Source organism: Pithys albifrons, chromosome 1 (assembly GCF_047495875.1).
Source record: "Pithys albifrons albifrons isolate INPA30051 chromosome 1, PitAlb_v1, whole genome shotgun sequence".
Lineage (NCBI taxonomy): Eukaryota > Metazoa > Chordata > Aves > Passeriformes > Thamnophilidae > Pithys > Pithys albifrons.
Genome location: NC_092458.1, coordinates 121,479,013 through 121,495,349, shown reverse-complemented (window position 1 = coordinate 121,495,349; position 16,337 = coordinate 121,479,013). Strand labels below are relative to the sequence as shown.

At 42.2% G+C, this 16,337-nt stretch overlaps 1 protein-coding gene across 4 annotated transcripts; it reads right to left on the bottom strand.

Annotated features, from left to right (window-relative positions):
* Nucleotides 1-614: 614 nt before the first annotated feature.
* Nucleotides 615-15,841, bottom strand: U2AF1 (U2 small nuclear RNA auxiliary factor 1). Of its 4 annotated transcripts, XM_071566188.1 has the most exons (9): nucleotides 13,195-14,320; nucleotides 12,945-12,995; nucleotides 10,940-10,976; nucleotides 10,287-10,353; nucleotides 6,080-6,129; nucleotides 5,392-5,490; nucleotides 3,565-3,698; nucleotides 3,156-3,248; nucleotides 615-867 (listed from the first exon to the last, which is right to left on the bottom strand). In XM_071566188.1, exons 1-9 carry the CDS (start codon nucleotides 13,347-13,349, stop codon nucleotides 732-734), a joined length of 822 nt encoding a protein of 273 aa, XP_071422289.1. In that variant the 5' UTR covers nucleotides 13,350-14,320; the 3' UTR covers nucleotides 615-731. The 4 variants fall into 4 exon arrangements, with proteins under 4 accessions (XP_071422289.1, XP_071422273.1, XP_071422264.1 ...); XM_071566172.1 differs by lacking the exons at nucleotides 10,940-10,976; nucleotides 12,945-12,995 and adding an exon at nucleotides 15,732-15,841 and having other exon boundaries at nucleotides 13,195-13,282; XM_071566163.1 differs by lacking the exons at nucleotides 10,287-10,353; nucleotides 10,940-10,976; nucleotides 12,945-12,995 and adding exons at nucleotides 9,429-9,495; nucleotides 15,732-15,841 and having other exon boundaries at nucleotides 13,195-13,282.
* Nucleotides 15,842-16,337: the final 496 nt, after the last annotated feature.

The following is a 16,337-nucleotide window of genomic DNA, read 5'->3' as shown; positions in this document are numbered from 1 at the left end:
ACTTTCTTTCCAGCCAAACGCAACGAATTTAGTCAAGAGTTATAAAAACCTGAACTATGAACTCTGGCACAGCCAGGAGCAGCCACTCAACCACTCCAGAGTGCTTAGAAAATAGGCAGCCAGGAGTAGCAACTCAACTACTCCGGAGTGCTTAGAAAATAGGCTTTAGATTTTACACCAAGAAATTGGATTTATTGTAAATGCCACAGTCACATTGATAGACAGAGCACAGACTTCTGGTAACAAACAAACATACATTTTTGTAACTCAGCGCTTCTACTAAATAAAAGCATTTCGCACAGCCTTCCTCTTAAATGTGCCTAAACTAACCTAAATAAGCAGACAGCATAGCAGAAAAGGGAAACTTATGTGATTAACTGTTTCTTAAGCAGTATATTATTTTTACTATGTATATAATATTTTATATTATATACACATACATTTTCATCAACAGTTCAAATTATACCCGAATGAAAAAAAAACCAAACCAAAACTGGCGCTCCTCCAACATATTTACCACTTTTTCCTCAGGCAGAGTTAATCCAGGTATTTGTCAAGGTAGAGGAATGACAGTTAAAAAGACTCCCCCCACAAGAAACAAGTTACACAAAGAATACTGTATCACTACAAATTTTTTATTCAGAAGCCCATCTTTAAAAAAAATGTCATTATGAACTTGTTTGGTCAAACTACAACACTTTCTAGCAGACATACAGTAAAAATGGCATGGCTCAGAATCGACCGGATCGTTCACGGTCCCTTGACCGCCTCCTGTCCCGCTCCCGTCCTCCTCCGCCGCCGCCGCCGCCACGGCCGCGATCTCTGGATCTAGACCGGCGTTCACGGGACCTCGACCTGGATCGATGCCTTCAGAGAGAAGTGGGAACATGTCATTGTTTTGTCCCAGCCAGCAGTTTACTTTTAGTACCACAGAGTGGAACACTTAATTAAGAATGTGAGTATTGTGTATGATAGCCAGACTTTGTGAACAAAGGTTTGGGAAGGGCTCTCCCCACATGGGTGCCCTTCCAGCCTGTGCAGTGGATTTTTAGGTGAGGCACAGGGTGCACAGAACTGGCCCCACCGTTTCAGTCCTGAGGTCCATCTGCCACGGCCGAGCGAGCTTGGACAGTGACAGGGAAGTCCTCGGGACTGTCACAGCACCCGGTACTAACCGGGGCTGACCCTGCTGAGCATCCGAGATCTGAGGGGATCGGATGGCAGAGAGGCTTTAACTGCCGGGGGACGCTCCCACACTGAGACTCGAACTCAGGACCTTGGGATTCGGAGTCTGGAGTGTTCTCCATTACACCATGGGACCACCCGATGTGAGTAATGAGAGAGAAGAAAGGCAGCATGTCATTAGAAGGATTGGTTAATTGGCACTTAGGCTGTGAAACCACATGTTTACAGACTACTCAAACAATACCAGGGAGTCAACAAATATTGGTACAAGAATTAACTGTTCCCTGCAGTCACCTGTGAAAATGGATCTGCAAACCTTAAGGGAAGGCAGGGAGAGGGACCAAAGGGACTGTTACAGGATTTACAGCTTGTATGGCACTTGTCAGTGGTTTTAAGCATTTCAGAAAAATCAATTCTGTAAAATAAGTTAACAGTGCAGTTCTAAATACATGCAAAAACCACAGCAGAACTAAAAATACTCAGGGAAACAAGTGCTAAAAGTCTTCAGTTTGCAGAATATTGTTTCACAGTGAGATGTTTTGGGGTGGGATTATGTGTGGTGACAAATTTTACTATGACAGAGACAAGTACTTAACTCTTGCATACCACTCAGGTGGCCAAAATTACGGAATTAGCCTTTTATACAAAGTTCTGGTTTATCCTTCTTTTTTCTACTCAAACCCCTTCTGACATACTTCATTCTATGTAGAAGTACTTTCAGGACAGTCTAGTTTATAAAACCTACCTATGAAACCCCACTGACAAAAGAACTGCTATTTTCTATACCAAGCCTTACTGCTACCCTGTGACAGCTTTAGCTGCACAGAGATTTTAGACAGGGCCAATAAAGACAAAACATGACGAAGGATTCAGATATTTTTTGTTTTACCACATGCTGAAATTGGGCTATGGATAAAACAATCCTATTCCAAAGACAAACACACAATTTTCTAGCCAAAAAAAGGTGTTATCTTTTAATCAGGTTTACTAAGTCTTAGAGATCCAGATTCGTAATGATGACCAAAAGGTGAATATAAAAAGCTTACTCTGTCTTTTTCATTAATCATTCAAACATCTTAAAAACTTGTATTTAATTAGTATTTACTGGGATGATTTAGGAAAAGTATTTAGGCACAAATACATGTGGGTAAGAAACACAATCCACATTTTTCCAAGTTAAATTCATCCTCACAAATTCTGAGACTCTGTCAATTAAAGACATTCACAGGAAAACCACATTCACAATCCCAGACTACTTCTGTGATTGAAAGGAAAACCTACGAAGTTCTGCTCTATGTAAAAGTAAGATGAACAATTTTATATGCCTACACTAAGTAGCAAAGTCCTAAATGCAAGCAGATTGAATGCAGCTCTAAGTGAACCACCATAGTAACAGCACTGGTATAATCCTATCTACAAGGTACCTCACTCAATGAATAATTCAATATATACTGAACTGCATTTATCACCTTTTTTACTACAAAAAAATTAATATTCCTGTCTCCTACTGAGAATTCCTATCAAGAAAGGTCACACTGTGAAGCTGGTATGAATAAAAAGTGACTGCCTATTACTAACAGTAAGAAATGAATACAGGCTTCAAAAATTAACCATTAACAGCTAAAAGTAAATAAAGTTGGGTCCTGATTATAATCTATAGATACACTTGACTGCACATAATGCTGAAAGCAGCCAATCTGATGCTGCCCAAATGCCCATCAGCAAAGCAGCCTGTGTGTGACAGAGGCCAAGAGCAAACACACCTAAGAAGAGCATAAAACAGAAGAGGCATAAAGCAATTTCTCCCAAATAATGTCCTTCTGTAAAGTTTGCAGTCTGGAGATCTGAACCACAGAGAAGGCATATACACTTAGTGCATTAATAAAAACAAGAGAACATAAGTTAAAAGATTCTGCCTCTGGGTTTTTCATTAATTTACCCATTTTAATAGTGTTTTAAAAGAAACTTACTTTTTACGCCGTCGCCCATACAACTCACGTCTCAACTCTCGAGAGATGGGCTTCAAATGCATAAAGTTGCAGAAACCTCCTCGTGTACACTCTCTGAAACAGAATTCAAGAGGCACAGTTAGAATTCCCAGTTCTACACTACCTGCTTGGACTTTTAGCCATGTAAAGGTTAATCACCTCTAACACTAAGCCAGTAAATTACAACTATCATTTATAGACACTGATTCACTCCTAGCTCAAAATCCAAAAAAGGCGAAAGTCAAAAGTTTCACTGCAGGTCACCCACATTACAGTTTTCTGCAGTGGTTTTCTTCCTACACTCAGCTACAGATCAAATCCACACCTAAGCAGCCTCCCTGCCTGTGCAGGAGGCTGGAGAGTGCCAAGGCAAGGGAAGTGCCCTTGTTACCCCATTTCGTATTGGCGGCAGCAGGCCTCTCTGAAGTCAGTCACCGGCGAGAGCTCGGCATGGATGGGCTGCCCATTGAACCAGCGGTTGTTCAGGTCAATCACAGCCTTTTCTGCATCTTCTTCACGGCGAAACTGAAAGCAAAATTAATGTTTTCTCACTACAGAGAAATAATAGAAGTAGATGGCAGATAATAGTGTGGCCAGCAGGCCCAGGGCAGTGACCCTTCCCCTGTACTCTGCGTTGGTCAGGCCACACCTTGAGTGTTGTGTTCAGTTCTGGGCCCCTCAGTTCAGGAAAGAGATTGAGGGGCTGGAGCGGGGCCAGAGAACAGCAACGAGGCTGGAGAAGGAACTGGAGCACAAGTGCTGTGGGGAGAGGCTGAGGGAGCTGGAGGTGTTTAGCCTGGAGAAGAGGAGGCTCAGAGGTGACCTCAACACTGTCTAGAACCACCTGAAGGGATGTTCTAGCCAGGTGGGGCTTGGTCTCTTCTCCCAGGCACTCAGCAATAGGACAAGGGGGCACGATGGGCTCAAGCTCTGCCAGGGGAAATTGAAGTTGGAGAGCAGAAAAAGATTGTTTCCAGAGAGAGTAATCAGGCATTGGAATGGGCTGCCCAGAGAGGGGGTGGATTCCCCATCCCTGGAGGTTTTTAAGGCGAGATTGGCCGTGGCACTGAGTGCCATGATCTGGTAAAGGGACTGGAGTTGGACCATGGGTTGGACTTGATGATCTCGGAGGTCTTTTCCAACACCCAACTGATTCTAAGATTCTAGGATTCTGTGATTTCTGTCCCATCAGTTGTGTGATATGTGAGGCTCAGGCCCTGTAATGAACCTGAAAGCTACTTCAGAGTTTCTCGAACAGTCCAACAAATCAAGTAGGTCAGCTTTTTATTAACAGGGACTCAGAGCTAATCAAAACATTGATTTTCCTTTTAATTAAGTTTTTTGGTCTCTCAAGTGAAAAAGTTAGTCAGTAAAAGATACTGTGTTTTCTTAGTACAGCTTTAAACCAAGATAATGCTTACAAGTACATTCTGCAACACCAGCACTCCTGATGTAATGGGTTTCTTCAGACATTTAAGAGAAATCTGAATGAGAACTGGAGCTCTCATTCACTTAAATTAGAATTTACAAAAATCTGATTCTGTTTTATGATTAATGTAAAACTTAAATCCAAAACACCTTTCCATAGGTAACCACTTGCAACAACTTTAATTTCTGATTATGACCAACACAGACAAGAAGTTCAGGTGTGACAATACTTTGACATGCAGCAAAAAATATCCAAACAAACTCTCACACCTCCACAACCCTGTGCACACACAATAAAATTCCTGCAGGTGACAACTCTGTACTGGTTATTCAAGAGATACCAAAGACTTTTAAAAGCTCCAGTGTGCACATTAAACCACCCAGCGAAGTGCCAAACACAACTGGGTTACAAGGGTACTGTGTTTAACTGGGAGAAAACAAATGCAGCTGTTGCAAAGAAACCCCTCTCATAATGGAGTGCTTAAAGGGCAGCATGATGGCAAGACTGAACCCAAATTAATCCTGTCAAACTAAACAGCCCAGCACTGCATTCATAGCTATGTAAAAAAAAAATTGTTAATCTTTCTGAAAACTACGGATTTTGACTATCAAGAAAGTTTCTCTTAATTTTTTACAATTTCTTTTAGATTCTTTTCACATTTTCACTCTTTCTACTTTAAATCATGATGTTGGAGAGCTTCTCTTGCAAAACCTAAAGCATACAGTAGCTTTAAAAATATAAACTAATGAATTCCACCCCAAGTGATTACACAACATTTCTCTATCCTACCTTTACGTATACATTTCCAACTAGATGATCTCCCAGGTTATCACACACGTTCATCTCCTCAACTTCACCGTATTTCTCCTCCATTTCTGTGAAGACCTCCTGAACACAAAGCAACCCATTAGAAGTTTGCAGCACATCAGCTCTAAGTACAGAAATGTTGTATTTAGCTGTAAGTATAAAACACAACTTTCCTTAGCAAAATCACCGTTTTACATTTCTGATTTTGACATTAACACTTGCTTGGCCTGTACTGTGTCCATCTGTAAGTACAGCACTAACAAGATACAGTAAAAACCTGTGGAAAACATTATGCAAACAGCACTTACAGAATACGTAACATGCACTATAAACACAACATGTAAATCTTGATGATACAGTTTCACTTACTTTGTTTCTGTTCAAGTAAGTATATTTTCAATTCATAAAAAGGAAGGAGATTACAGAATCAAAATGATACATTGCTTAAGCTGCTGATTTTGCTTAAAGTCTATTTCAAGCAGTACCACTAAAGCGAAACTAACTAAAGGTTATACCAGGAAATATTTAGCACTGCAAACTGTCAGTTTTATATGAACCCCTGAGGAAATAACTGCTTTTCTCTGAATTCATCAAGTTGTGCTATTCACCATATCCATTTAACTTATCTGTGGTGACAGATCCACTAACACTTTAATGCATTTTTACATACCTCAAAGAATTCATCATAATGTTCCTGCATCTCAACATCGCTCACAGCACCTGCAAAAATCAAAGAGTCATATTGATTAGAGCCTGTCAATAAGGAGGAAGAGATTCTGATTATACTACAAAACAATCTAGAGAGGCCGTCTGGAGCATAAGAGACACCACACAGCATGGAGCTAACTAACAGGAGTACTAAAAAATAAGGATATGTGAAGAGCTTAGAGTCCCCAAAGTATCTGTCAAAACATTAAATTGATATTATCAAATCAAAGCAACTTTTAATCAGAGCCAAGCTTGTATGCCACAAATTTAAAGGAATAGGAAAGGAATTTCTTTGAAACATCACTTTAAATTTAATGTGCAGTCCCACTTGCGATCTACTAAAAATTTTACCTGAACAGAAGGCAAGTGCTTTGTTACATTTCCATATTTTAAAGTATTATTACAATTTAGTGTTCCTCTTCCTAAAGGCAGAATTTTATGTCCACCTCTCCAGCATATCCACTGGAATTTGAGTTCAATGTAACACAGCCCAAATATTTTTTATATTTGATCAAAATAGTTATGGAAATGACACACTTTTCTCAGTGCCCTCAAAGCAGAGTACCACAATGCTTTGCAAGAGAGCAATTTTCTAGTTTAATTTTGAATATAATTTAAATGTTTCTGTAGTCCTGCAGAACACCTTTTAGTGCAAGACAAGCCAGCTATATATTAAGGTTAAATTACTTTCATGCTCCAAGCTGGGCTTTAAAAAAGTGAGTGCTGCTTGCCTGCTGATACAAAAAAATAACTTTAAGTTTGGCTTATTTCGCAAAGCACTAGAAGTATAAAAACGTATTTCATTTATTTCTTCCAGTCTACAGCACTTTAAACAAGCTGTATACATTGAAGCCTAAAGTATCAGCTCTTCAGCAGTTAAGTGGCTTATTAAGATCAAGCAGAGCAGTTTTAAAACCAACTCTGCATTTTATGCTAGAAAAATATGCTGGTGTTTAAATTAGAAACACTCCTGCTTGAGTTCTCAGAATGTGAAAGGTAAGAAACTGAGCCAATAAAGCTGAGTTTATTCACTTTCAGATTACTATGCAAAAAATAGATGCTTTGGGCTCAGTTATTTTTGGCTGTTATTATCACTGAGACAAAGTTTATGTTTTCCTTCAAAGGCTGTCATATTAACCAGCCATGCCCTGCGGAGCTGCAGGTCCTGCTCTTCCACCCAGCTCCCCTCCAGGAGAGGCTGAGGGGCATTTGGTTTAGAGTTTAGGCTAACAATGTCTCTGCATTTGAAGCGTATTTGCTTTTAGGAACTTTCTTCTTTTGCATGGTTATATAGCAAATTAAGGAATATCAAAGATTAAACCAGTTTTTCTAGGCAGTTTAATACTTAACTATATTCTCAAGGCTCTGCCAACACCACTGATAACAGTTTACTAATACCTAAGGATTTTTTTCTTGTTGTTGTTTTTAAAGGTATCAGACAGGGGCTCTCTGAGCCAGGCTGGGAATAATGACTTTTTACCAGATGGACAAGTGCTAAAAACTTTTAAGGAGATTTCATTGTCCAGTTAGGAAATTGTAATCAAGAGTTAGTTAATGACTACTTCAATGTCTTTCTTAAGTGGGAAGCATACATATGCATAGGCTTTACAAACATTCATTTTCCAGGGCTACTGGTATCTGAACCTTGAGAAGCCCCAATTACTAACTAAAATACTCAGGAAAACTATTGCTGTTCAAAACTAAGGTTAATCCTCTACGATGGCAATAGAAAGGAAGACAGTTAAGCAACAACGACAAAGCATTAAACAGCTACCCAAGTTATCCATTTAAAATACATGCAGTACTTAAGGAGGGACAAATATCAAAGTAAGAAGAGCCCAGGAGTTCCAGCAAACCTACTGCTTGCAGAGCTCCAGCTCTACTCAGGAGGTACAGGCGGGCTCTGGTGCACAGCCCCTCGCTTGTCACAACAAACTAAAGTTGGATACCAGCATTTACAACACTGGAGAATCTGCTCAGGACTCTTGCAGCTGTAAATTTAAACAGCTCCACAGACCAAACTGCTGTCACTCTGTGCAAATTAGTTACCAGCGCATTGAGAGTTTAGGGAGAGAGTGGAAATACCCAACTGGAATTTTTTTGGCCTACTGAAACAGCATTAACTACTAAGTGTCTGCAGCAAGAGAGCCTACAAACCAATGGAACTGTTTAAACATTTAGGCAAGATTACACAGCTCGTTGCATGTCTAGCTTGAGTCTGTGACAAAAACTCAAATTACTTATTTGAGCCATCATTACTTTTATAAGCAGGAAAGAGTGTTGACTTTTAAGTTAGTGGCTGATTTCACAAAGCACTTCTAATCAAATGCTGGTAACTAATCTGAACTGGTCTATAATCCAACATAAAAAAAAAAAAAGAATAGCCAAACAAAGCTTTATTACCACACAGTCAATACTCACTTCAACAAGAAATATTAGTTAGAAAAGAACACCGACTCTTTTTTGGTCCTAACACTTTTTTTTAATCTCATTCTAGTATTGATGATTGAGTTACAATGACTATCAGTGATCGCCGATCAATCCTGGTCATTGACTGCTGCCAGTCTCACAGGAGGTGTGTTTGCTTAGGACCATTTGTATCTCAGGAGGAGTCATTAAATTACTTCATGACCATACCCAAATGCCTTCTCCTCCAGAAAAGTACTTTAAAAATATATTTTCTTAGGTAAATATGCCACTTGGCTTTGGAATTTGCATTTTCAAAGCATGGAAGGAATTTTAAGCATGCACCCATCCTAAAAGGACAGCTGCCAGAAGGGAAGTGTTTGTCAGTCATGGTGTATTCTTCCAAAGTGCACTCCCTAAGTGGAAGCTGCATTAACCTGGGACAAATTTCTGCATGCAGCCTGAGAAGTTCCAAATTCAAGTTCTCTTTAACATTTACAGAGCAGGAAATTTGTTCTGCATGAAGTCAATGTGTCACTGTCCTGCTCTTTTAGACAGTGGGTAGCACAAACCATACAGAAAACCATTTCTAGGATGCAGACAAATGGCAGGGAGAAAGGTGATGGAAAAAAGCAGTGCAACCAAGACTGCTTCACTGGGGAAGTACAAATTCCACCCCTTTTGGATTTAGTTGCTACTCAGATTCCCCTCATCATTTTGGGAGTAGGGAAGAAGGTGAGTGGGACAAAAAACTTTTGGGTTTTTTTTTTGTGTTTATTTTGAACACATTGAATGAAACGTGGTCAGTTTGATCTGTTAAACTAAAATGGCAGACCAGCTTAAGTCGACACTGAGCTCTGACAATCAAGCCCAGGGAACCAGTGAAGGAACTTGTATGAACTTACAGCGCAAACCGTCAGCAGACTGGGAAGAGTTTTGAGGGTTACGGTAAATGTTCAAGAGGGCAATGGTCTGAAATACAAAACGCAACAACTTTATATTATGGAAAATAATTTTAACAAGAAACTGGTTTCCTTTAGGGTCGCTTTAGCCGAGTCTGTGCTGAAAGAGAGGTGGTTATTCTCTCCCAAGAAGGAGAACTTTCACTTAGCTGGTGACCTTTCTAAATCAACCTAACACTGTAAAGCAATAGAGATCTCATGACACTCCATTATTGTATTTTTGATTTCATTCCATTCACCAATGTTACCATAGAGGGGTTTTGCATCAATTCAGACAGCTCTGTAATAGGTGGCATCCACTCAGCATTAGCATTACGAGCGTAATAATTTGAATTTGGTTTTACTGAATGGTTTCTTAGCAGGAAAGAAAGCAATACAATAATTACAGCATGACATGAAATCTCCATTTTCCTAAAAATGTTAAGATGAAAGAAAACCCAGTTTTGGGAGACTTACCGTACATCACACATATACCTATTTTTTTTTTTTGGTTAGATCAAGAATTTGAGAAATGTCTGCAATTTAACCCTTTAAAAAGAATGCAGTGTTACTGAGAAATCAGGTTTCACTGCACAACACAAAAGGGAATCTGCACCAAGTCCAATTCATGCAGCCCCTTCTGCATTTGGAACTGCACACATTCCACAAATTCCCGATCTGTGCGCAAGAAGAGTTCCGTCACTTGTCCTGTTTGCAACAGCTTTATGTCAGCAGCTCAGAAGCCAACATTATTTTCTCGTAATTAGGAGTGGGCTCTTTAACACCATTCTTTAAAAAAATTTCTCCAACTGTGGGACTTACAGTGTGAGCCGTCAGCCGTCTGTGCACTGTTTTGGGGGTTACGATAGATGTTTTGAATCAAGATGGTCTGCGGGGAAAAAAAATAAAAAGGGGAATTCTACTGGCTGCTGTGCATATAATAGACAATTGCAAAGAGACAACTTGTTTGCAAACAGCTAAAAGTCATATTTTATCCTTAAGACTTCCTTTTGTATTTGCTGAGTATCTTCCAAAATTGCATCCAGACCATCATATTATGAAAACAGTTTTAATTAACCACCAAGAAAGAGCTGCATTTGTCTCAACAGCTATCCTCAAAATGGGAGGTGTGAGGCACAGTAACCTGAAATGTCACATGAGGAATTCTGGAGATGCCTAAGCTTTCGAGACCAGATTCACTATTCCAAGTCTAAGGGGGGAAAAAAATAGTGTTATGTGCACAGCATGTAAGACAGAATGCCACAGTCCCCAAAAAGCTACACCAGACATGAAGGCCTTTAGGCAACAGCTACGTCTCATTTTGTGCATCTGGAATTTCTTGGTGGAATTTCTGTTTAAATAATATAATAGCATCATAGGTTCACATGTTTCCGATCCTTCAAATAAGGACAATATCCTTTTAGCCCTTCTGTTTTTTACTTGAAGAATTAGCCCAGGCAGACTTGAAACCTTACATTTGTACCGTTCTTCTTAAAATCAAGTTGTCTGAAAAAACAAACCATGTTTAAGTTAGTAAACTAATATTACAAAAAAATTTCAAACGTCCATATCACTGTAAGCAGCTCAAAATTGAAATTTGATTACTTAAAATACAAGCTCAGAGTTAGTCAGTATGAACTGCAGTCCCCAAGTAACTTTAGCTTACACATTATTATTAGTCACAGTAAGAATTCAGAGCTTAAAGAAGTCACAGGACCAGCAATGTCACACCTACACGTGCTGCCCATTTAACAGGTAAAAAAAAACCCAAATCTGAAACATCACATTCAAAATCACACACATTTTCTAACAGGTACAGTCATACCAACCAAAGCTTTGTGCTTCCATGGCCCAGGTTTAAACTACCCCAAGTTTTAGCCTACAATTGGAGAGTGCCAGAAACATTCATCCAGTTCGGGTGTTTCTGCTGATTGGTGGTAATTTGATCCCACTGGATTGCATGACCTTTCCTAACACAGCTCTTTGTAAAGGAGCTGCACCAGCAAGAGCTGCACAAGACAAAAATGTTGTGCTGAAAACTTCCCATTGGTGTTTTCTATCACAGCTGATTAACAACCTGCACACAAATAAAGATTTCTGTGGTGAACCCTGCACACTGCCAGGCACCTCAGGGATGCTGCAAGCACAACTGCCAGGTACAACACCGGGAAATCCCAGACACCCCTGGATGAGCGGGACATTTCCTGCTGTCCCATTTCAGCTGGCACAGCGAAACAGAGTCTAAAGCAGAGCTCAAAGTTGCACAGAGAGAGGAATTTGTAGTTGGAAAGATTTTTAGTTAAAAAAGATAGGGAGTGGTGGGAGCTTTTTGGTGGTTTGGTGGGGTTTTTTTGGCTATTTGTGGGGGTTTTTTTGTTTGTTTTGGGTTTTTTTTGTTTTGGTTTTGGTTTTTTGTTTTGTTTTGTTTTTTAACTTAAGACATCTACTGTTGAATTTGTCTGATTTAGAAATATTCTCCAGTAGTCACTGACCCAAATTCAGGTCTCTACACAACTAATCACATTCAGGTCTCTACATAACTCATCACATTTCAGCATGTGCTCCATGTAGGTCACCAACATGGAATAATTTTGAAAATGGACTATACTCTTTTTGAAATAAAATATTTGCATTAAAAATTATTACATTCCCAGCAGCAGGGAAGTGTTTTTGTACCTGAAGTACCAGCAGCAGCCCCCATGAATCAGTAACTTTGCATTTCCCCCCTGAAACTTCCCATGCCCATTCACAGTTTAACTTGAGCCCCACAGCTCTGAACTCACCATATGGACAGTATTTGCCTCCCTGATTTCTCCCCAAGCCATCAGCCCACCATTCTCACCAATTCTGCTCCAAGGCAGATAAAATGAACGTGCAAAAGACTCTGTTAGGTAAACTTTATCTTTGTAGTTAAAACCACTGATAATGCAGCAACTTCCAAAGGCACTACTTCTCATGTATTTCCAAAGAAATCTGTTTATCTGTGTACCTTGACAATCAGCAGTGATAGAGGGAAAACATACAGTTCTCCAAGAATGTATTTTGTGAAAACTACAGAGCTCATAATAATGAAAACATTGTCAATCACTGCACTTTTTAGAATTTGTTTTTATTTCTGGCAGATATGCAGTCACACATCATGTCTCTAAAAACATTCTCTTGCCCAGGATTCAGAAATCTGTCACATTAACTGACAACGCACCCTCAGCAACCAGGCAAGTTGTTTCCAATAAACCATTTTTTTTCCACATTCAAAGAAGTATGGAAGTTACTCTTGAAACTTAAGAGCCTGGGTCAGAGAGCAAATGTAATGACAGATGAGTCACTTTTATTCCTTAATTAGTTTTCTTCTATTATATGCACAAAAAATTAAAGTTCCCACCTTTGGGACAGGTGGAACGTGCTGCCATTGTTTGTGCTTTAAAAACTCTGGGATGGTTTAAGTGCCTGAACACCACTGAGAAGGCACACTCACCTGAAGTTAGCACTGGTTGGTCTCTACTACAGGCAAGCTTACAACAGCATCGCTTCCTGCAGCCATTAAGGGTGACAGGAGATAATTAGAAATGCTGGGAGAAGTAAATGGAATACCCCCAAAAAAGCAAAGACCCAGATAAACTGGGGCCAAAGTGAATGAGTTAATCTGGAGCTCAATAATTATTCACTTGTATCTAAGAATCTACGTTTTAAAGAAATACTTGCAACAGAAAGAGAAAAAAGGGAAACAAACCTGGCTAAATGTTGGTTTGTTGTGCAACCGAGAACATCTGTCTCCATGGCGACAAGCTCCAATTTTGAAATAAAATGAACAGTTGACTCTGCAAGGAAAAAAAAAATAAAGTAGTTACACACTGGAATAGAAAACATTAATATGCAAAAAGGCATATGCCCTAAATGTCTTTATTTTGATGTGGAGAAGTTAATACAGAAAAGAAATCCACACCAAAACTGTACAGGGGAGTATTACAGCAAACCTGTCCATTCTCATTCCTTTTCCCCCTGACTTACAGCCAGTATCTGACTGGTTTCACCCAGAGGGGTTTCATGATCCACCACACAGAAGTGATCACAGTTTTACCCTTCCAGTTCTCCATTCTTGTCTTTACAGCAGTTTCAGTGAGTGGTGGGATGGGAAGTAAGGTGAGAAACAGTCTGAAAATTTACACTACACGAGCTCTGTGTCCGAGTTCACGCAGCCCCCGGTCCAGGCAATGAATCTGCTTTAGAGCTGACACAGTTGCACCTCTCTCATGTTTTATAAACCACCTGTTTAAAGCTACTCTCTAAGGGTAATTCAAGCTACTGCCAACACAGCACTGGAAATAATTCAGGGAAGAGAAAAATTACGTTACAAAGAGAATACATATAAGCAAAATAAATTCATTTAATGAAGCCACTTTCATGAATATAGTCAATAATTTTAAGAGTAAGCTTTTTTTTTAAACCACAAGCTTTCCTTGAAATGATCCTTCTCATGACACCTTCAAAACGAAGTTGGTTTAGAAATGCCAGTAAAACTCTCACAAAAAGACGTAATTCACATGGAATGATGAAAGGAAACCACAAGGAGTTTAGTTACCTTGACAAGGAAATGTAAAATTCTGAAGGACAAGAAAACTACTATGGGCTATATATGGCCAAGTGAAATTTTAGAATTCTCCTGGAAGAAAGATTATCATTCCTATAGTTAACACTAATTATTTCCACAATCCTGTGTAACCAACAGCAACTCATTGAGGGAAGAATTATTAAAGTATTAAAGCACATCTGATCTCTGGCAAAACATTCTACTGTAAAATTACAACATGCTTACTCTTCATTATGTTTTTGAAAATAAACACTTAGCATTATAATATACTTACTGTCTTTTCTGAACTCTAACCTGAAACAAAAAGAAATACCTAACTATAAAATTTCCAATAGTGCTTCCAACTTCAGCACCTTCTGCAAGGTTCCGTTTTCTTTTTTAAACAGAAATTAAGAGCTGCACAGGAATTTCACGCCTGATTAATACTGTGGAACTGTACTGCATTATATTCATATGTATCTCCTTTGTGAGAAAGGATGCTACAGTAACAGAGCTCAAGAGAGGCTGCCGATCTGCTTTCCTGGAATGGCAGCACTACAGAGCAGAGCAGAAGCCCCAAGGCCAGGGGCTGACAAGAGTAATTTAGTCCAGCAGCACATCGATGCCCCCTTTTCATTTTTACGAGTGGAAAAACACGCCGGTTTGGTCAGGCCGATGGTGACCAAATTTTCGTTAGGAGGGTTTTGTGTGTGTGCTTCCAACAACCAGAGAAACTAGAGGCGTTCCCGGACGCGTGGAAGGCTGCAGGCAGAAGCCTGTAGGATCAGGATGCAGCAGTCGGGGAAATCCTCCGCACCCTGGGGAGGGGGGAGAAATAACCAGTCGCTGTCCTTGCAGCAGAGCGGGAGCTCTCGGGCTGCTGCGAGGCGCAGGGACACGAACAAAAGGGGAACAGGAGGAGGAGGAGGAGGCGCTTTCTGGCAGGAGGCGGCGGGAAGCTCCGGCACCCAGCGGCCCCGACAGGAAGGCGCAGCCGCGGGGGGAGGACGGGGGGAGGGGAGGGCGGCAACGCACCACGAGGCGCGGGCACACCCGCATGGCGGCCGGGGGAGGGGAGGGAGAGGAGGAGGAGGGGGGGAAGAAGGGAAGGGGCTGGGAGGGAAGTCCCCGAGAACGGCCCCGGCCCGGGGAGGGAAGGGGGGGTAAGGAAGAGAGGGAGGGGCGGGGGGAGCGCGAAGGGTGAAGCGCGTGGGCGGGGCCGCCGGGCGCGCGGGAACGCGCGCGGGAACGCGCCAGGCCCACGCGCCGCCGGGCGCGCGCTCCCCTCCCCCGCCCCGCGCGCACGCGCGCTACGGATGGGGGGGGGGGGGGGGGGGGGAAGGGAAGGGCCTGAGGGAGGCGATGGCGGGGGGGGGGTGTGGAAAGGGAAAAGGGAAAAAGGGAGTGGGAGCGCGGCCGCCTCTCGCTTCCCTCTTCCCGCCGCGTTCCAGCGGGGTTTGGGAATGGCGGGGGACCCCGTCCCGGCGCTGCCTCTGAGGCGGGAGTGGAACAAACGGGTCCCCCTGGCAGGGAAAGGGGGAAGGAGGGAGGGAGGCAAGGGCTGGGTGCGACCGCCGCGATCCCAACAGGCCGCGCGTCCCCCGCGCAACCCGCTACGGGCCTCCGGCTTCCCCTCGAGCTCCCTCCCCACCCCGGGGGCGTCCCGGGGCCGCGGCGGGAAGGGGATGGGCGCCACTCACTTGTCCTTCTCGGTGCCGAAGATGGAGGCCAAGTACTCCGCCATCTCCCACGGCCCGCCCGCCGCCGCACCGCCCCGGCGCTGCCGCCGCGTCACCGAGAGCGCGCCGGAAACGCCGCGCGGGGGGCGGGAACGGGGGGCGGGGCCGAGCCGCGGGGCGGGAGCGGTTCGGGAGGTTGTGGGTTCGAGTCCCGCCCCCGGGGACGGGGCTGCCCTGGGAAGGGCTGGAAGTGGTGGGATAAAGGGAACTGCTCCAAGCAGGAGCTGCACACGCTGAAGGGGTTTAATATAATAATGATTCAGGGACCCCTCAAGTAAAAGGATTTTATCCCTTCTCTATAAAATCTTAGAATCACAGAATGGATTGGGTTGGAAAAGACTTCCGAGATCATCAAGTCCAACCTTTGGTCCAACTCCAGTCCCTTTACCAGATCATGGCACTCAGTGCCATGTCCAATCTCAGTTTAAAAACCTCCAGGGATGGGGAATCCACCGCCTCTCTGGGCAGCCCATTCCAATGCCTGATTACTCTCTCTATAAAGAATTTTCTTCTGATATCCAGTTTAAATTTCCCCTGGCAGAACTTGAGCCCATCGTGCCCCCTTGT

Excerpts from the sequence above, each read along its gene's own strand:
- U2AF1 (XM_071566188.1), bottom strand. The coding sequence starts at position 13,349 with ATGCCTTTTTGCATATTAATGTTTTCTATTCCAGTGTGTAACTACTTT. Across the intron at positions 12,996-13,194 it reads ACAAACCAACATTTAGCCAG|GAAGCGATGCTGTTGTAAGC; the intron begins GTTTGTTTCCCT and ends TAATGGCTGCAG. Across the intron at positions 3,699-5,391 it reads TTGGAAATGTATACGTAAAG|TTTCGCCGTGAAGAAGATGC; the intron begins GTAGGATAGAGA and ends TTTTGCTTTCAG.